This window comes from Erithacus rubecula, assembly GCF_903797595.1.
Source record: "Erithacus rubecula genome assembly, chromosome: 20".
Lineage (NCBI taxonomy): Eukaryota > Metazoa > Chordata > Aves > Passeriformes > Muscicapidae > Erithacus > Erithacus rubecula.
In genome coordinates this window covers 11,068,852-11,088,296 of record NC_136672.1, presented here as the reverse complement: position 1 = coordinate 11,088,296, position 19,445 = coordinate 11,068,852, and the positions used below count along the sequence as shown (strand labels likewise).

Sequence of the window (19,445 nt, the reverse complement as noted above, 5' to 3'; positions counted from 1 at the left end):
CAGCCCCCTGAGTCCCTGTGAGCAGCTCTGAGTCCCAGGGGCTGCTGCAGGTACAGCCAGTGCTCCTGCAGCCCCCTCAGTCCCTGTGGGCAGCTCTGAGTCCCAGGGGCTGCTGCAGGCCCAGCAGGTACAGCCACTGCTCCTGCAGCCCCCTGAGTTCCTGTGGGCAGCTCTGAGTCCCAGGGGCTGCTGCAGGTACAGCCAGTGCTCCTGCAGCCCCCCGAGTGCCTGTGGGCAGCTCTGAGTCCCAGGGGCTGCTGCAGATACAGCCACTGCTCCTGCAGCCCCCCTGAGTCCCTGTGGGCAGCTCTGTCCCCAGGGGGGCTCCTGGGGGCCTGTGCTGGCAGGTCACTGGGGTTTGTGCCCCAGCATGTTTTCTTTACTTTCCCACCTGCACATCCCATCACTGTGGCTGGGGCAGCTCTGGCCTTTCCCCTGCCACGTCCCTGGTTCTTCCCCAGGCCCCCAGCAGCCCCCCAGCTCTGGAATCTGCCCATCTGCTCCTGGCCATCTTCCGAGAGGTCACTGCCCTGTACGGTGCCGGGGATCCCAGCCTGCATCCCAAGCAGCAGGTAGGACACTCCCCTTGGCAGCCTGTGACCAACCTGCCCCGTGGGTAGGGATGGAGGGGATCTCATCAGAGGGGCAGGAGCTGTTTTTTGTGTTCCCAGCCAGGTGATGGCCTGAGCTGAGCAGGCTGGGAGGTTTTTGGAGCAGGGTAACCCAGTGTGGGAAGCAGCTGCCAGTGCTCTTGGCTTGGGTGGGCAGTATCCTGATGGCTTTAACTCTTTCAAATCTGTGCTTTCAGCAAATAGAGATGATGACTGAGTTCATCCAGAGCTGCCAAGTGCTGAATTCCCCCGAGCTGCAGCTCCTTGCAGTTGCCCTGGTGAGGAACACTGTGCCCAGGCTGGCCATGGAGCCCTGGGGCTGCAGCCAGCAGGGAGCCCTGGTGGAGATGGCTGTGCACATGGCTGCTGTGCTGCTCTGTGGGCACAGCCCTGTCCTGCAGCCCCTCAGGAACCTGGCCTGCCAGCCACACAGCATGCAGGTGAGGACACAGAGCTCAGGGACACTGCAGCACATCCCTGCTCCTGGCCTGTGTCTGCTGGAGCTTCCTCAACAGCAGTGCTCCACCTCACTGTTTGAGCTGGGAAACACTGCAGGGTGATTATTGCAGTGCTGTTGGGGTTAATTAGCACAACACCAAGCTCTGGCCTGGTGTCTTTTCAAGGCACCTCTCCATGCTGAGCAGTATGAAGCAAATACCTTTGCTGAGCAAGGCTGAGAGCAGCTGGCAGCTGTCCCTGCTCAGAGGCACTGGCTCCTTGCTCAGGGGCAGGGAGCTGCTGCTCTGCTGCTCCTGGCTACCCAAGGAGCAAGGGAACAGCCTGGTATGCACCAGGGTGCATCAGCTGTGCAGTGCAGGCTGTCTGGAGACTGCACATGCAAGTCTTAACAATGCTGACAGCTCTAAGAGTGGATTTTCAAAGGTGAACTTGAAAATCTGCATCTGTGTCACCTGCCTGACTCCTGCTCTCAGATGTCCCTTGTTCCCCAGTGTGAGCACAGAACCAGGACAGAGCTGGTTCACAGATCCACCTGTGACTGTTTCCCCTTTCCCTCCTCAGCACTCGTTTCTGCCCACAATGCCTGAGGACATCATGGCTCAGGCGAGGACCTGGGAGGCAGTGGATGGTCTGCACTGGTATGGTGAGTGCTGCTGGCTGGCTGGGCAGGCAATTCCTTGGGTTTGGAGAATGAAACTGTTCCAAATGTGAGGACAAACACACTCCTCAGCACGAGTTCTCTGTGGTAAATCCAGATTTGTGTGTGTGATGTACCAAAGGACACCCAGTGCTGTTTAGTCTTCAGCTGTTGACAGGTGTGAGAGGAGAACTCTGCCCCTTTCCTGGCCAGCTTTGTCTCTGCTTCCTACAGCTGGACCCTCCTGCAGCTGGGAATGGGGGGTGGGAGCATTCCTGCCCTTGGCAGCAGAATCTGTCAGGTTTTGATTCCTTATTTCTCAAGGAGAAGCAGCTCTGAAAAATTCCTTGGCTTCCTGCTTGGGCCTGTCAGTCCTTTGGGCTAGTCAGGGCTTTTGGTTAGATCTTGAAGCACAGTTCTTGCCCCAGGATGATGGTCCTTGGGAAATGGAGTAACAGGAGCTGCAGAATTCTGTCTCAGAGTACTGTCCTGTTTGTTCTCTCTTCACAGTGTGTCCCAACGGCCACCCCTGCACCGTGGGAGAGGTAAGAATTTGGCACTGGTGGGTATTTAAGCAGACAAAGTTTTCAACAATAAACTGTGTAATTTTGTTTACTGGTTTTAATGTTCTAAATGCTCAGAGTTCCACTTCTAAACTCGATATTATTGATAACTGTCATTGTAATGTAAAATTTAGAATATCCCTAGCATTATACCATAGATTGGGAAACATGAGGGTTTGAATTAACCACTTCCAGCTTGGATTTTTGTTTCATTCCCTTTCTCTGCTGGAGGAGCTGTTGCTCTGGAATTCAGTGTTCTGCTGTTGCTTTTCCCAGTGTGGGCTCCCCATGGAAACCAGCCGCTGTCCTGACTGCCACGTCCCCATTGGAGGTGTCAACCACAAACCCCTGCAGGGCTTCCAGCAGTCCAGGTGTGCTTTGCTTCAATGCCTTTGCAGCCCTAAATGATGTAGGACTTGCCTGTGGTGCCTTCCAAGGCCAGAGGTACCAACCACATCATGCTGCTCTCTGGAAGGTGGAAGGAGGGATGTCCAAGCAAGAGTAATCAGGCTGCAGAAGCAAAGAAATTTGATTTTCTGTGCACAAAACTGACCAGTAACCTTCACTCCCCTGTGGCACTTTGAATTGGCAGCTTTTATTGCATTCAAAGACACTGTGGGTCAAAAAGGCATTGCTGGATATCAGAGATGTCTTGTATGGGTTTTGTCAAGGCAAAAAAAACCCCATATATGCCCTTTCCTGCAGGAGTCAGGAAGACAGGACTCAGCCTGGCCACATCCTCGGGGATGTTGAGCACAGAAGGACACTGGGGATGTGTGAGCGGGGCGGGTCCCCCGTGGTCTTTGTGCTGCTGCGACTGCTGACTCACCTGGCAATGCTGCTGGGAGCCTCCAGAGACCCTCAGGTATCCCCCAAAAGCTTCCAAGTGCTCACACTAACTGTAGGGAAACCTTTGTAACTGCTGCTCCTTGTCATCATATTGCCAAGTCACCAGGGCAGTCTGTCAGGATGCAAACCCAAATTCCCTCCCTCCCTGCCCAGGAGGGATTTTGGTTAATTCCTGCACTTCCATCCAACCCTGCCCTGATGGCAGAAATCCCACAGGTGGCAGGGCTGAGCTCTGTGTGCCTGGTGCTTTTCTGGATGCTTTTTGTGCTCAACTCTTGTCTTTGCTGTCTCTAGTCCCTGGGAGGGATCATCAAGCCAGCTGTGCCTGATGTGGTGAGCTTCCTGCAGCAGCACATTCAGGAGGACTTGGCACAGCTGATCAGGATTTTGGGGAAGAGTGTGGATGACACAATCAACGTGGTGCATCTGGTGCTCAGCAGCCTCCTGCAGGCCCCCCAGCAGCAGCCAGGCCAGTGTAAGTGTGCCACCTGCCCTGTCACACCTGAGGCTGTGAAGGGCTGTGGCCATGCAGCCACTTTGCTCATAAACCCCTTCCAACAGCAGCAGCTGAGCTGAAAACAGAGTTTGAAGCTTGTTTCTTACTGTAGGGAGGGAAGAATTTTTGGCTGTTTGCTTCTTTCAGTCAAGTACATGGGGTTTGCAACGTTTGGTGCAATCAATAACTCTGAAAATGAATTATTGACAAAATAACCTGATGACAGATGGGCAGAGCTTGCTGCTGTCCCTGCTCAGCAGCTCATGCTATGTGCAGTCCCTGTTCTGTGCTGCCCCTCAGTGACTCCCAGAAGTTCTCTGGGAGGAGGGATGGCAGAGTGGGGTTCATGGTGGGGTCTGGAGTCACTGTGGCACAGAGGCATTTCTGTGTAAAGAGCCCAGATTTGGAGTGTGGGACAGCACCCATCAGCATTCCAAGCTTCAGTCTGTCACTGATAATTGAACAACCTGTTCAGTATTTCTGGGGTTATGAAGGAGTTGAACAAATGTCCCCATCACTCACATGAATGGCTGGCTGAAGCTCCTGGAAACCTGGATCACTGTGTGATGTTTGGGTGTCACTCTCCAGCTGAACCAAGATACTCAGTTAACTTCTAGATTCTGTGAATCTGTGCTTTCTTTTCACTGAAATATTGCAGATGTAAGGTAAAATATTTCTGTTGCAGGGCTGGTGCAGTTTGATGATGTTCTCTCCACCAAGGAGAAGAGAAACAAATGGGAACAAATTGTTGCAAACACAATTATCGTTCCTGAATTGAAGGTGAGAAATCTCTGTACAGAGTCAGTAGCTGAACAGTTCAAAATCCACTGGAAATCTGATGTGCTGTAATATCTCTGCTACTCTTTTCACCTGGCTGTTCCTAAAGCAAACACATCCATGGCACAGCTGCAGGTTAAGGATTTTATTCTACCTGGGGAAATGGGAGTCTGAGACTGGAGTTGTTCTGGGATGAATCTGTACAGCTGGAAAAGCAGAAATGGCTTAGCTCAGCTGAAGGTATTTCCCAATATCCAATAATCTATTATTGTTTTCATGCAGGACTTGGATAAAAAGCTTCTGAAGTTAAACCAACAGATACAAGAGGATGAGAGACTCTCTTCCAACCCCATAGTGAAACTGGTGTATGGGGACCCAGCTGCATTCCTGTCCCAGCTGCCAGGGGACAGCCACATCCACCACTCCAAGATGTGGAGCTGCCGCAGGAGGGTCTCAGTGGAGAACCTGGGCCACGTTGTGCAGCAGAAGAATGCCAAGGACACTGTTCCTCTCCTCTGGAAGTTCCTGCAGAAGGTGGGGCTGGCTCAGGGATGGCAGCCTGGGATTGCCAAAACCACATTTGGATTACCCAGTGTCTTTATTCTCAGTACTTGCTATGATCTTGAGAATGAACATGGAATATATTGTTGTCTTTTAAATATTTAAGAAGTAATTCCATAAAAGTATTCCCAACTGGTTTGTCCAAGCACAGCCTTAGCCACAGGTTCCCTTTCCTCTTCCAGGAGACGGAGCTGAGGCTGGTGAAGTTCCTACCAGAGATTCTGGCTCTGCAGAGAGATTTGGTGAGGCAGTTCCAGAACACAGCAGAGATCAAACACTGCTCCATCAGGGAATTCCTCAGGGAGCCCCACTCAGGTGAGGAGACTCTGCCAAAATTGTCATTAATGAAACACAAAGTGCTGGATTGTTGAAAGTGAAGGGGAAAACTCACCTTTTCATTTTAACTCTCAACTGAATGAACTGCAGACCTGGGTAGGGTTGTAGAGTTACCAGATGACTTTAAAGGGAATGAAGTACAGGAGATTTTTTATGAAGGGTGGGAGCTCTGTGCAGTGCAACAGTGGTTCTGTTGGCATTTTAAGCTCAGCCCTAGAGCAGGGCTTGCCTGAAGAGTGGAATAAACATCCTTCCCTTCCTTTCATGAAATTTGTGGCAACTCCTTCAGTTGTATTTAAATACAATTATTTTAAGTACTTATGGAAAGGTACATAAAGGTCATGGAGAATCAGACCAAGGACCAATCCATGCCTGTAGCCTGGACTGGGAGCAGACAATAATGGAAAAATAACAAACTGAGCAAATGACTCCATTTGATACCTTTAGAAAGATGTTTGGAGTCTGTTCAGTCTCTTGGGCAGTTGGAGCAGTTGCCTGGAGTTCAGTGCTGTGCTCTGAAGATCCCTGTATTGGAGAGCTCACCAGGAAAAGGTGTTTCACAGATTTGTCTTTGCTGTTTCTCAGATGTGATGAGGGACCTGTTAGAGAGGAGAGTGAATGTGTTTCTGTCTGTCTGGAACAAGCTGAGAAGCTCCCTGGACACCAATGGTGAGCAGCTTCTTCCCAGCCCTGCTCCTGCACTGCTCTTTCTGAGTTCAGGTTCCTCCCATCACTGGTGCTGAGGCATACTCTCAAAACTGAGCTTGGCCACTGAATTTTAACAATCTAGGTACAAGGGGAAGAATTTGTTTCCCTGTTGTATTCTCCCCTGAACTCGTTCCCTTTCTCCCCTGAACTCGTTCCCTTTCTCCCCTGAACTCGTTCCCTTTCTCCCCTGAACTCGTTCCCTTTCTCCCCTGAACTCGTTCCCTTTCTCCCCTGAACTCGTTCCCTTTCTCCCCTGAACTCGTTCCCTTTCTCCCCTGAACTTGTTCCCTTTCTCCCCTGAACTCGTTCCCTTTCTCCCCTGAACTCGTTCCCTTTCTCCCCTGAACTCGTTCCCTTTCTCCCCTGAACTCGTTCCCTTTCTCCCCTGAACTCGTTCCCTTTCGTGCTTGTCCCTGGTGCCGAGAGCGCGGCTTTTCTCAGCCTCGTTACCTCCTCCTGCCCTGCCTGTGGCTCAGGGCCTCCTCAAGCTCTCCTGTGTGTATTTCAGGGGAAATCAAGCTGCCTAAAGGCTACTGTGCAGCAGATCTGAGCGTGGACAGCAGGCTGGAGGTGCTGCTGCCGCGGCGCCAGGGGCTGGGGCTGTGCTCCACGGCGCTGGCCAGTTACCTCATCGGGCTGCACAACGACTTGGTGCACTCTGTCCACAGGCACACCAAGCAGGATGACAGGTGTGCTGCTCCTGCACTCCCTGGCCTCTGCTGCATTTCCTGCTCCACAGAGGCCTCTCCCTCTGAGCACAGCCCTTTGCTCCCTGCAGGTACCTGATCAGCCCCTCGGAAGTGGCCGACCTGCACCTGATCAGTTACGAGGTGGAGAGGGACCTGATCCCTCTGATCCTGTCCAACTGCCAGTACAGCATGGAGAAGGGAGGGGAGACCTTGCAGGACTTCGATCTGGAGAGGATCCAACAGCAAGTGATCAGCAAGTTCCTGCAGGGGAAGCCACTGATCACGCTGACGGTAGGACAGGCAGGGGCTGTGCAGCCAGGGGGGCACTGGCAGCAGTGCTCCAGAGCTTCCCATCCATGGGCTTCTCTCCTGACAGGGAATCCCCACCCTGGTCTACAGACACGACAGGAACTACGAGCAGCTGTTCAGTGATGTCAGGAGTAAGCTGGAGCAGGTGGGTTTCTGCACTGCAGGAAGCAGGGCAAGCATGAGATCCCTGCTTTTCCAGGGCTTTTCTGTCCCTTGCCTTGTCCTTCCAAAGGCTTGCTGCTCATTTCTCAGCGTGCAGTCTGGCCTTGTGCTGTCAGTCAGCATTTACAAAGAAAAGGGAGATAGTTCAGCATTAAATCTGGGGCTCTGCTGTCTTCCATGACTTGAGCAATTTGAACAGGAAAAGGAATGGCTCTAAAATTATATTAACTGTGACTGTGGTTTTCAGAGTGCTCTGCCCAGTTCTGTGATGAACATGATCAGTGGGGAGCTGCAGTCCTACAGTGACGTGTGTGATGCTCTGTCCCTCTCTGAGATCACCCTGGGCTTCCTGGCCATGGCTGGAGAGAATGCTGAGATGCTGCTGACTGAGTACATTGAGCAAGTCCTGCAGATGGGGGATCAGACAAACCCTCATGTGCTGCAGGTGAGTCCTGAGGGCAAAACCCAGATTCCTGCAGGATAAAACCCGCCCTGGTTTCTGCTAAATCCAGCCTGTGTGACAGAGCCTCACACTCTGCCTGTTGTGATATCAAAAACTGGATTATTGAGGGAGCTGCTGAAGGGTGAGAGGACTCATGGTCCCCAGCCAGGCTCAGGGGCTGGATGAGCTCTGTGCTGAGCTCTGTGGGCAGGGCAGGCTGGGGACAGGCTCCAAGGACATCCCTCACATCCACAGCTGTCCTTCCTTCCAGGCCCTCAGACGGTGCCAGCTCAAACACAGCCTGGCCCTGTGGCAGCTCCTGTGTGCCCACAAGTCTGAGCAGCTGCTGCGCCTGGGCAGGGTATGGAGCCCCCACCCTCTGCTGACCTCCTCTGCTCTCTGGGCAGCTGCTCAGGTGTGTGCTTTTCTCCCCTTGCTGCATTTTTAGGATCCTTTTGCAGACATCAGTCCAGACTACAAAGAAGAGCTCACCCCAGAGCTTGCCAAGCTCCTGCACACCTTCCTGGTCCACTCCAGGCTGGAAACCTTCCTGCAGGAGCTCCATGAAATGATCATCCTGAAGCTGAGACGTGTCCAAGCTGTGGAGGAGTTCAAACCCAAGTGGAGGTAGGAGTTACACACCCAAAAACCCCACAGTTATTACTGAAGCTTCTCTGCCTCTGAGCATGCACACAATGGGAACATGCCCTTGGCACATGTGTGTCCTGAGGGGCACAGCCCAACCAGCAGCAGGAGGAACATCCACACTCATTTTGCCATGTGTCACTTCCATCTCACACAAACTCTCTTGGGGACACTGCTGGAACACTCCAGGAGCTGCTGTCCAGGGCACAAACACTTCTGCAGGCACTTGGACAAAAGAACAGAATCACAAACTCATTAAGGCTGGAAAAAGCCTTCAGGGACAGGCACACTGAGCTCTGCACAGGCACAGCTTGGCCCCAGAGCTCAGCTCTGCCTGCAGCCTCCCCTTGCTGGGCTCTGTGCCTCCACCTGGCTCTTTAACCCTTCTCACTGCACATACACCTGTAAAATAGTGGATATTGAGTGTTTTGGGTGTGTTTAACCTTTTTCACTGCACATATACCTGAAAAATGGTGAATATTGAGTGTGTTTAACTCTTCTCACTGCACATACACCTGTAAAATGGTGGATATTGAGTGTTTTGGGTGGTACAGTGCACTTGTACTGTGGCACTTGTGCTTTGCTGTACCCCAGCTGTTAATGCTACTCTGCTCTGTCTTTCAGCCTGAAGGAATCACTCGTGCCTTACCTTGATGCCAAAGACCCTGAATTAGCTCTGGAGCTGGAAGACACATTCCCTGATGAGATTCTCCTGTCTCATGTCACTGGTACCTGGAAAGCAGCTGCTGTCTTCAAGCGGGAGCACAGGGACAGTTAGGACAGGAGCCTGCCAGGGACTGCACAGCTCTCCTGCAGGGACTTCTGGAACTTTGGGCATTTCTTTGGGGCTTGTTGGTTGTTCTTGGGGTTTGGGGTTGTTGTTTTTACACCTGATGTGAAGAGGAGGAGGGTGAAATAGACCCAGCAACTCCGTGAGAACCCTGGATCATCTCAGCCCCACAGCCACTGGAGGAACATGAAGGATTTTTTTTTTTTACAAACCACGCAGGTGCCCCTGTGCTGGGACAGGGTTTATATTTTCCAGCCTGCCTTTCTGCCGCCCGGGCCGGCTCGGGCCCAGCTCCTCGCGCTGCGGCAGCACCGGGCCGGGCAATGGAGGCGCTGAGGGCCGGGGCTCCTTCCCTGCCTCAGCCCGCCCCGGGCCGGGCAATGGAGGCGCTGAGGGCCGGGGCTCCCTCCCTGCCTCAGGCAATGGAGGCGCTGAGGGCCGGGGCTCCTTCCCTGCCTCAGCCCGCCCCGGGCCGGGCGATGGCGGCGCTGAGGGCCAGGGCTCCTTCCCTGCCTCAGGCAATGGCGGCGCTGAGGGCCGGGGCTCCCTCCCTGCCTCAGGCAATGGAGGCGCTGAGGGCCGGGGCTCCCTCCCTGCCTCAGCCCGCCCCGGGCCGGGCAATGGAGGCGCTGAGGGCCGGGGCTCCCTCCCTGCCTCAGGCGATGGCGGCGCTGAGGGCTCGGGCTCCCTCCCTGCCCTCAGCCCGTCCCGGGCCGCTTCTCCCCCGCCTCTTCCCAATAAACTCGTTCAGTTCCCGCTGCCGTTCCTGGCTTCTGTCGCGATCGCTGCGGGGCTCGGGGCCGGGATCGCGGCCGTACTGGTACCGGAACGGCGGCGCTCGGCCGCGCTTTCCGGGGGACGGCGGCGCTGCGGCGCTGCCATGGCCGCGTCCCCTGCCCGGCGGCAGCGCTGGGAACGGTAACGGAGCCCTGGCTGGGAGAGGCTGTGGGGGCTCGGGGTGGGACAGAGCTTGGGGACCGGCCGGTGCCGCCGCTGGGAGCGGTAACGGGGGTTCGAGGTGGTACAGGTCCCGGGGACTCGGGCTGGGACAGGCCTTGGGGACCGGCCGGTGCCGCCGCTGGGAGCGGTAACGGGGCTCGGGGCTCCCCGGGCCCGCGTCCCCACAAGGCACGGGCACCCTCAGAACAGCCCCCGGGGCTCCGCTCCCCGTTGGGCTCTGGGGGCTCCTCAGGGAGCGGCCGGGGCGGGTTCATGCGGGCAGGACGGGTTCTCCGCGGGTCGGTACCGGCAGGACGGGCTCTCCGCGGGTCGGTACCGGCTGGACGGGCTCTCCGCGGGTCGGTGCGGGGCAGGACGGGCTCTCCGCGGGTCGGTGCCGGCAGGACGGGCTCTCTGCGGGTCCCTCCGGGCAGGACGGGCTCTCCGCGGGTCGGTACCGGACTGGACGGGCTCTCCGCGGGTCGGTATCGGCAGGACGGGCTCTCCGCGGGTCGGTACCGGACTGGACGGGCTCTCCGCGGGTCGGTGCGGGGCTGGACGGGCTCTCCGCGGGTCCCTGCGGGCAGGACGGGCTCTCCGCGGGTCGGTACCGGCAGGACGGGCTCTCCGCGGGTCCCTGCGGGCAGGACGGGCTCTCCGCGGGTCGGTACCGGTCTGGAGGGCTCTCCGCGGGTCGGTACCGGCTGGACGGGCTCTCCCGCGGGTCGGTAATCGGGCAGGACGGGCTCTCCGCGGGTCGGTGCGGGGCTGGACGGGCCTCCGCGGGTCTGTGCGGGGCTGGACGGGAGCTCTCCGCGGGTCGGTACTCGCAGGACGCTCTCCCGCGGGGTCGGTACCGGCTGGACGGGCTCTCCGCGGGTCGGTACCGGCTGGACGGGCTCTCCGGAGCCGCTCTGACCGCGGCGGTTCGCAGGGAGCAGGCCCGGCTGAAGGCCAGCGTGGTGGAGGAGGACACGGAGCAGTGGCAGAAGGATCCGCATTTCTCCGGGCTGCAGAGAGTGGGAGGTGTGGATTTATCCTACATCAAGGGGGACGAGAGCCGTGCCTGCGCCTCCCTGGTCGTGCTCAGCTTCCCGGCTCTGCAGGTAGCGCCTCAGGCACGGGGCTGGGGCAGCGTGAGGTGGGATATTGGAAGGAATTGCTCCCTGGCAGGTGGGCAGGCCCTGGCACAGGGTGCCCAGAGAAGCTGTGGCTGCCCCTGGATCCCTGGCAGTGCCCAAGGCCGGGCTGGAATAGCCCGTGACAGTGGAAGGTGTGGAATGGGGTGGGCTTTGAGGTCACTCCCGAACAAGCAGCTCCGTGATTCTGTATGTGTTCAGCAAACCTTCCAATTGTGTGTTCCCAAGAAAGATAAACAGGAAAAAAATACATGTAAGGATTCAGACAGAAGTTTAGGAAGGTGTGATGGAAACAGCTCGCAGTTGCAGGAGTTTTGTGGGATGGCTGGGAACTCCCCCAGGTGCAGAGGAGCTGCAGTGCCTGTTCAGGGAGCCCATGGGCACAGGGAGGTGTTTGCAGTGCTCCAGTGCAGAGTCCTGTGTGTGAGCTCTTGCTGGGAATCAGTTGATAATACAGGCTGTGACATAGAAAAGCTTTTCCAAACCCACCATGGGTCTCACACAGTTGTTTTACGTGAACTAATAAAGATTTTTGGTCTCTTTCCCAGCTTTCAAAATGATATAAAAATTATCTTTAGCTGTAAAAGCTCTAACAAGCAGAGAAATAAAGTTTGATGCTGTCTGCTGGGATTTTAATGAACTGGTTCTCAAGTCGTGCTGTGATCTGCAGTGCAAGGCAGGAATCTCCGTGTTGTGCTGCCTTACACCGTTTCCCTCGCCCTGTCGCTGGGTTTAGAAGAGATGAGCCGAGGGCAGGGAGTGGAGGAGGAGCCTCTGGCCCAGGCAGGGGCTCTCTGGCAGCACGGTGGGTCTGTGCCCCAGGTGCTGTACCAGGATTGTCGCATGGTGGCCGTCACTGCCCCCTACGTGGCCGGGTTCCTCGCCTTCCGAGAGGTGCCTGTCCTGGTGGAGGCTGTCCAGAGACTTCAGCGGGAGGAGCCCCAGCTCCAGCCTCAGGTGGGATGTGTTTTCTTTGTCCTGAGTTGGGCTGTCCTGGCTGCAGGATCCTGGGGAAGGTGTTCTGCCTCTGGAGCCTGAGCTGGTGGGGCGGGAGGGGCACGGTCTGAGCTGTGCTGGGGCATCCATTCCCCTCCTTGGGGAGCAGGGATGTGGGGCTGGGAGCAGTGGGAGCCCCATGGTGTGTGCAGGGCACTGCCAGTCCCACACTGCTGCTGCTTTGGGGGCAGGCACAATTGAGGGAGAATTGAGGCACCAAGAGAGATTTCTCCTTCCCTAGAGCCAGCATCCCTGGTTGCTCCTTGGAGTGTTCTCAGTGCCAAGGAAATCACATTTCTGCTTTGGCTTTTTCAGGTGCTTCTGGTAGATGGGAATGGCCTGCTCCATCCCAGAGGTAGGCTGTTCCTGGAGAGCCCTGCTCTCCTGCTTGCTGTGCTGCTCCTGGGTGTTCCTGTTCCCTGATGTCCTGCAGCTACAGTGGCCCCTTGTTGGCAGGATTTGGCACAGCCTGTCACCTCGGAGTCCTGACAGACCTGCCGTGCATTGGCGTGGCCAAGAACCTCCTGCACGTGGATGGCTTGGTCAGGGATGAGCTGCACAGGGAGCAGGTTAGGCCAGGCTGAGGTTTGTTTCTGCTTTTTCATATCCCCAGGGAATTCAGACAGCCACAGAGAGTTACATGCTCATGAGCTTGTGTGTGTTCATCCCTAGGTTCGCTCCCTGCAGAGGTCAGGAGAGACATTCCCACTGACTGGCACCTCGGGGAAGGTCCTGGGCATGGTAAGCTGTCACTTGGCCTCTTGGCACTCTGCACAGTGGGGCTGGCTCAGTTCAGGAGGGCAGGTGTGAGCAGGTGACCAGTGACACTGCTGGCCCCTTCCTCAGAGCTCAGGTGGCTGCAGGCAGCTGGCAGCTCAAGTGCTGGGAACATTCACATCCGTGGCTGTGGCTCCTGAGGTGCTCCAGCACCCTGGATGGGGAGCTGCAGGCTGGGAGAGGTGCCAGTTCCCTGGCAGCTCCCCAGGATCAGTCTGTTTCAGAGCAGAGCAGAACAGCACTGTGAGACACTTCCTGTGTGTGCTGATGGCACAGCTCCCTGCATCCCAGAGCAGCCTCAGGCATTTGGGGAAGGGCCACGGGGGACAAACAGTGGGGTGGAGAAGATGTCGTGGAGGGCTGGGGGCTGCAGACACAGAGCCAGCACCCCACAGAGGGGTCTGGCTGGCTCCTCATTCCGCTGCCCCCTGCTGTGCTCAGCTGAGCCCCTGTTGTCTGCTCCCGGGCTGGCAGGTGCTGAGGAGCTGCAGCAGCAGCTCCAGGCCCCTCTACGTGTCCGTGGGCCACCGGGTCAGTCTGGGCACGGCCGTGCGCCTGGTCAGGGCCTGCTGCCGCTTCCGCATCCCGGAGCCCATCCGCCAGGTACGGGCACGGGGCACGGGGGACGGGGCATAGGGAACGGGGAACGGGGCACGGGGCACGGGGAACGGGGCACGGGGAACGGGGACGGGGCAGGGACGGGGGCACGGGGAACGGGGAACGGGGAACGGGGCACGGGGCACGGGGCAGGGGGAACGGGGCACGGGGAACGGGGAACGGGGCAGGGGGAACGGGGCATGGGGCAGGGGCACGGGGAACGGGGAACGGGGAACGGGGCAGGGGCACGGGGAACGGGGAACGGGGCACGGGGAACGGGGAACGGGGCAGGGGGAACGGGGCATGGGGCACGGGGAACGGGGCAGGGACGGGGGCATGGGGCAGGGGGAACGGGGAACGGGGCACGGGGCATGGGGCACGGGGAACGGGGCACGGGGAACGGGGCACGGGGCACGGGGAACGGGGAACGGGGAACGGGGCAGGGACAGGGGCACGGGGAACAGGGCACAGGGCAGGGACGGGGGCACGGGGAACGGGGCATGGGGCAGGGACAGGGGCACGGGGCAGGGACAGGGGAATGGGGCAGGGATGGGGCACAGGGCAGAGATGGGGCATGGGGCAGGTGTGGGAGCACTGGGGCAGGTGTGGGACACAGGGCAGGTGTGGGTGCACAGCTGGGCAGGGAGCACAGCTGGGCAGGGAGCACAGCTGGGAGGGCAGCTGGGGTGTGTGCTGGTTCCTGGGGCACTCCAGAGCCTGCCTTTGCCCCTCCTGCTGTGTGCCCCAGCCCGTGCTGCTGCTCCCTGATCCCTCCCAGCCCGCTGTGCTGCAGTGCCCGGCAGCATTCCCAGCCCTGCTGCAGCCCGGCCTGACTGATTCCCTGCTCGCTCTCTGCAGGCAGCTCTGCTGCTGCTAATCCCCAGGAGCTGGGAATTTCAGTTTTCCTGGCACTTGGAGGCCAGCACAGCCTGCAGTGCTGCTCCTCTGGGCCTTTCCTGCTGCCTCACAGAGCCACCAGCCAGCAGGTGACAGCACTGCATCACTGTCACCGAGCTGCAGCTGCCACCGGGGCTCAGCCTTGGCTGATTTTAAATCTTAGCAGAACTTGGGGAAAGGCTCTGGAGAAACTCAAAAGTCTCAGGGACTTCTGGCCTGGCAGGTGCTTCCCTTCTCCCTGAGGTCACTCTGCTGTTGGTGCTCCACAGCCCAGAGCCAGGAGTGACCCCAGGGCCTGCCTGGCTGTCCCTGTCCCTAACAGTGCCCTGGGACAGCCTTGGCATGGCTGCTGTGCCAGGCTGGTGGGGTCAGGGGTGTGCCCACCTGGGGCAGTGCTGGGTGACCCCGCTGCACCCCAGAGCTCCAGTGTTCCTGGAACTGAGACTGCTTATAAAGTGCCTCAGAGTCTGAACTCCTTGGAGCAGAACAAGCCTTGGGGTGTCCATAGCAGAGCTGCAGTTCCCATCTCAGCCCCAGTACCTGCCAGACTGGAGGAGGCTGGTGGAGCTCCTTATGTAACCTGCTCCAGCCAGGGACAGATGCCTCTGCAGAGCTCGGAGCCAGCTCTGCAGCTCTGCCTGTTCAAAGGGAAGGGAAGCATTCCCTTTGGAAACAAAAAGGTGTCTTGGAGCTTGTCATCACTCTCATTTTGCTTCCAGCCATCTCCAAGATTTGCTCATGTTCAGAGATTCTTACAGTTCTTTGTGACCTTTTTCTTAGAGTGATGGGATGAATTATTATCACTTTCCTTACAGAGAGAGGAAAAGTCCATCAGGGGAGTGTGTTTGCTCCAGAGGGATGGCAGGAGCTGAGGACACTTAAACTTTCCCATGGGACTTGTCCCTGCTGCATTTCCTCTGTGTGGTGACTGCCACAGCTCTTGGCACAGGCAGAGCTGAAAGCCTCAGCTCTTGAGCACCTGCAGCTGCAGTTAGGAAGTAGGAGGCTGTGGAGAATCCTGCCACGGGTGGCTGACGTGGCCTTTTTGCCATGATATCCCTCCAGAAGTGGCAGCCCTGATAGAAGTGCTTACAGATTTCCCAGTGCCAGGAAAGACCTGTGGATCATCAGATCCTGCTCTGGCAGCCTGGAACTGAAATGCTCACAGCTCCTGAGGTTTGTGTGAGGGCAGCATGTGCAGTGCAGCTGCTGTGGGAGCTCAGGCCTCTGCTTTAGGGGCTGTGGGGCTTCCCAGGAGTGCAGCCTCACCCAGGCAGGGATCAGGAAGGTTCCATTTGCATTCAGCCCACGCCGTGGCTGTGCTGCCAAGGAACTGGCTGTGGTGCAGATGAGAGAAGTGAGATCTCAGAGGAAGCAGAGGGATGAACTTCCCTTGTCACCTGCAATCAGTGTTTACATCCTTGCTGCACGTGCCAGTGCCAGGCTCAGCCAGGGGAGCTGTGCTCACTGCTGAGGTCCTTCAGAGCAGGATTTGGGGTAGGCAGGAGCTGCCATCCCAGAATAACCAGCACAGCACTCATCCTGGAGCATGGCATTCCTCCTGGAGCAGTCCCAGGCCCTGCTGGCAGAGCTCAGAGCCCTCCCTGCTGCTGCCCATGCTCTGCCTGCTCCTCCTGGGGTCCCTGTGCCCAGCAGGGAGGCAGCAGCTGCCCTGGCTGGGTCAGTTCCTGCCTGGCTGCTCACCCAGCTCCTGCTCACTTGCCAGGGGGCTGGGCTGGCTCAGGAGGGGCTGCTGGCACAGCCTGGGGCTGCTGCAGCCCCCCAGGAGGGGCAGGCCTGCAGTCACCCTCTGTGAAACACTGAACACTTGCTCTCAGAAGAAGGAGACAAGGCAGCAGCCTCTCCTCTGGGCTGCACATCAGTCACTGCTCCTGTCACCCCCTCTGAGCTTGCTGTGCACCCTGGCCCCTCAGGTAACAGGCAAAGCACCATTTCCACAGCCAGCACTCATCCCCTCTGAAAATAGCCCAAATCTGTCAGGATTATTGCAGGACAGTGATCCATCTTATTGATTAGCCCGTGGTTAATCACCACCTTGAGCTGACTCCAGTGCTGTGGTAGGAGTGAGCCCTGCCTGGGAACTGCCACCTCATCAAGCCTTAGCTGATGTTCTCAGCAGAACGTGGTTGGGGTTTTTCTTCCCTGGAAGAATAGTTGGTAGCTGTGCCTGCTGCTCCTTGGTGTCCCCGTGGGGACTATTGAGCAGCCTCCTTCCCTGGTTATAAAATCCATCACGTAATCGCTTATCCTGAAGAGTGATCAAAGTTATTTGTCAGTTCGGTTATGAAACTGTCCAATTATAGAGAGAAGGGAAAAAAATCTCCCAAACAAACCACCCCTTATGTAAGTCTCTCCTTCTCAGCTGGCAGGAGGCTCTGCAGTTGTGGAGCAGGTTCCAGCAGCAGGCACAGCCTGCACAAGGGCTGGGGCTGAGGGGCCTGGGGGCTGCAGGAGGCTCCTGGGGACAGCACAGGCTGGGGAGCAGCAGATGCTGCAAGGACACTCCCCAGGGATGTGTTAACCCAATTTCTGAGCTCATCACCAGACATTGTGAAGCTTTTCCAGCTGGGAAGGTCACATCCTGCTTTGTAGGTGGGGAGAGACACTCTGCCTTTGAGGTGGGCACAGCAGTGTGCTTGGGAAAGAAGTTTCTAAGGGAGAAAGACTTTGAAGGACTGTAGAAATCAGCTGCCAGTCCTCACAGTTGTCCAAGAGCCCGGGATGTGCTTGTGCTGGCATCAAGGGTGTTGTGCAGCACTGGAGGGCTGAGCAGACACCTCAGGGTGGGGGCAGGACCACCCAGTAAGTGCCCACACTAACAGTTCTGGGATGTGCTTGGTGCTGTCCTTGCCCCAGGCTGAGCCAGCCTGGTGGGATGTGCTGGCAGCAGGTGGATGGGGCACAGTGGATAGCAGGAGGCCCCAGGCTGGCTGCTCAGTGCTCTCTCCTTTCCCTCTCTGCCTCCAGGCTGACATCAGGTCCCGGGAGTACCTTCGGACACAGCCCTGTGCCCCACGGGGGGAGCTGGAGGCTGTTCCTGCCAGCCCAGAGAGGTGGGTGTGTGGGCAAGGGGATCTGCTGTGCCATGAGCAGATACATAATGCAGTAATGGCATTAAAGGTCCAGGCAGGGTGACAAGGTGAGCTCAGTGAGGAGCTCAGGACATGTGCTGCCTCCAGGTGATTTCTGCTCCGTGTGGCCACGCTGCTTCTGCCAGCACCTCAGCTGTCCTGAGTGTCCTGAGCTGGGAAGGGCAGCAGGGATTTGGTCTTTTTTCAGCACTGGCCATAAGCAAAGCCCTAACGCCCACAGGTGTGAGCTGAGGCTGAACAGAAATACCTGCAGGGAGCTGGGTTTGGGCCCAGCTCCTGGGGAGGGTCAGAGTCCCCCACTCTTACATAAGGTGAGCAGTTGGGTGTCAGTTCAGGGCTGTATCTGTGGCAGGTCCCTGAGGTGCAGGAGCTCGAGCTCACCATGTGCCTGTTGCCTTCTACTTGTTTTAAAACCACTTCCAACTTTCTCATTTTTGTTCCCAGCAGCAAAAAGGAAGCTGAACTGGAGGATTAGTCTGGTGCCAGCAGAACGTGCAGAGCTGCTCTTCACTGGCTCCTCTCCTGCCCCAAGGCTGGGTCCTGCAGGGTGCAGGAGGCCAGTGGCACCCTGGGGACAGCTGTGCCAGGCTGTGTCCCACAGGGCAGCACCAGCCACTCACTGCTCAGGGACAGCCCTTGCTGGGAGTTTCTCAGGGTTTATTTTCCAGTACTCTTAAAACCTTTGGGTAAACAAAGGCTCACAGATAACTCTGCCTGTGGGGTGAGGGAAAATCAGGCTAAAAAAAAAAACAGCATAAAAAATGTCTGTGCATCACTGCCCCAGCTTCCCTCTGCGTGAGGCTCTGAGCTCCTCTGGTTCCAAGGCCAGGTAAACTCAGATGACTCTGGATGAAGTCACCTGGGGAGGCTCTGGGAGGAGGATGGTGCAGCAGTCCCTGCTGGACCAGGGCTCTGTGCTCCTGCCTTTGGGTTTGCCTGTGCCCTGGGATGCTGCCCAAACACTGTGCTTAAAGGAAGGGACTAATCTCTGTGTTTGGTGTCTGCTTGTGGCTCTTTGGACACAATAAGGGATTAACTTGGTCTTTATCTAATTGGTTTATAACCCTGGGAAGGGAAAATCACTTTGTAATGCTTGAAACCTCTTAGCAGAAACTCAGAGGCTGGAGCTTGAGTGTCCTTTGAAATAAACTCATCCATGGCTTGTCTTTTTTAACTCTGTTACTGGAAATTGGCTTTTTTAGGTGTAAATTATTGGGGATCAGAGGAAAATAGTTACTGCTGACTGGTTGTAAATCTTCCTGTTATCACCAGGGGGTTTTCTCTTCACTGTTTCCATCTGGGACTGGTTGGGAGTTTGGAGGTGTCTCAGGGCTTGGCCACCCCCGGCAGTGCTGGGGAATGAGCTGAGGGGCTGGGGCAGGGATGTGCTGCCCAGTGGTGGCTCCTGGGTGACAAACTGGGGCAGAATTCCTTCGGGCTTGGGTCTCCTGACTCCCAGGTGTCGAATGGCTCTGCTGCAGCTTCTCTGGATCTGCTCCCTCTGTTTTATTTATTTGTCTGGGGTCCAGGGAGGAGGGAGAGGAGATGCTTTAGGATGCAGATCTGTTTGTTCTGAGGAAGTCTGGGTGAGCAGCTCCATCCCAGGTGTCTGAGGCTGGGTGGGATGAGTTCCCACCTCCGTGTCTGGAGCTTGTGGCAGTGTAGGTGCTGCCTGTGCAGTTCCAGCTCCTGTGACTCAGGGTTTGTATTTTGGGACACTCCTGCCGCGGATGGGGGAAGTGTTTCATTGGGATTTCCCCTCTCCCTGCCCACAGTTCTCATTCCTCTCCCCTTTGGCTTGGCTGGGTGGGTTTAGGAGGGGCTGTGTCCCTTGGATCTCAGGGCATTCCCCAGCTTTGGGCCCCAGCTCTGGCTCTAAAAGGGCATTTTTAGTGTTGGTCCCTCCCGTGGCAGCTGAGCCCCTTGGATGTGGTGGCTCCTGGGCAGAAGGAG

At 57.0% G+C, this 19,445-nt stretch overlaps 2 protein-coding genes across 7 annotated transcripts in view; both read left to right on the top strand.

The window, feature by feature from the left end:
• RNF213 (ring finger protein 213) overlaps positions 1 to 9,237 on the top strand; it is a 45,811-nt gene extending 36,574 nt beyond the window's left edge. Inside the window, exons 50-67 of the mRNA XM_079323716.1 lie at positions 462 to 572; positions 809 to 1,051; positions 1,632 to 1,713; positions 2,218 to 2,252; positions 2,547 to 2,641; positions 2,976 to 3,135; positions 3,414 to 3,594; positions 4,301 to 4,395; positions 4,675 to 4,926; positions 5,136 to 5,268; positions 5,875 to 5,958; positions 6,506 to 6,686; positions 6,776 to 6,977; positions 7,063 to 7,140; positions 7,405 to 7,602; positions 7,871 to 7,960; positions 8,048 to 8,226; positions 8,869 to 9,237. Of these exons, the coding sequence (XP_079179842.1) occupies positions 462 to 572; positions 809 to 1,051; positions 1,632 to 1,713; positions 2,218 to 2,252; positions 2,547 to 2,641; positions 2,976 to 3,135; positions 3,414 to 3,594; positions 4,301 to 4,395; positions 4,675 to 4,926; positions 5,136 to 5,268; positions 5,875 to 5,958; positions 6,506 to 6,686; positions 6,776 to 6,977; positions 7,063 to 7,140; positions 7,405 to 7,602; positions 7,871 to 7,960; positions 8,048 to 8,226; positions 8,869 to 9,022 (2,553 nt within the window). The 3' untranslated portion in view covers positions 9,023 to 9,237. The remainder of the gene's footprint in view (positions 1 to 461; positions 573 to 808; positions 1,052 to 1,631; positions 1,714 to 2,217; positions 2,253 to 2,546; positions 2,642 to 2,975; positions 3,136 to 3,413; positions 3,595 to 4,300; positions 4,396 to 4,674; positions 4,927 to 5,135; positions 5,269 to 5,874; positions 5,959 to 6,505; positions 6,687 to 6,775; positions 6,978 to 7,062; positions 7,141 to 7,404; positions 7,603 to 7,870; positions 7,961 to 8,047; positions 8,227 to 8,868) is intronic.
• A 626-nt stretch (positions 9,238 to 9,863) lies between these two features.
• Positions 9,864 to 18,383, top strand: ENDOV (endonuclease V). 6 transcript variants are annotated; one of them, XR_013776546.1, is made up of 10 exons: positions 9,864 to 9,952; positions 10,908 to 11,079; positions 11,935 to 12,069; positions 12,424 to 12,463; positions 12,565 to 12,677; positions 12,781 to 12,849; positions 13,360 to 13,488; positions 17,368 to 17,453; positions 17,940 to 18,039; positions 18,080 to 18,383. XR_013776546.1 is itself a non-coding variant. In XM_079323711.1 (9 exons), exons 1-9 carry the CDS (start codon positions 9,915 to 9,917, stop codon positions 17,965 to 17,967), a joined length of 810 nt encoding a protein of 269 aa, XP_079179837.1. In that variant the 5' UTR covers positions 9,864 to 9,914; the 3' UTR covers positions 17,968 to 18,103. The 6 variants fall into 6 exon arrangements, 4 of the variants coding, with proteins under 4 accessions (XP_079179837.1, XP_079179836.1, XP_079179839.1 ...); XR_013776547.1 differs by having other exon boundaries at positions 17,937 to 18,039; XM_079323711.1 differs by having other exon boundaries at positions 17,940 to 18,103.
• The last annotated feature ends 1,062 nt before the right edge of the window (positions 18,384 to 19,445 follow it).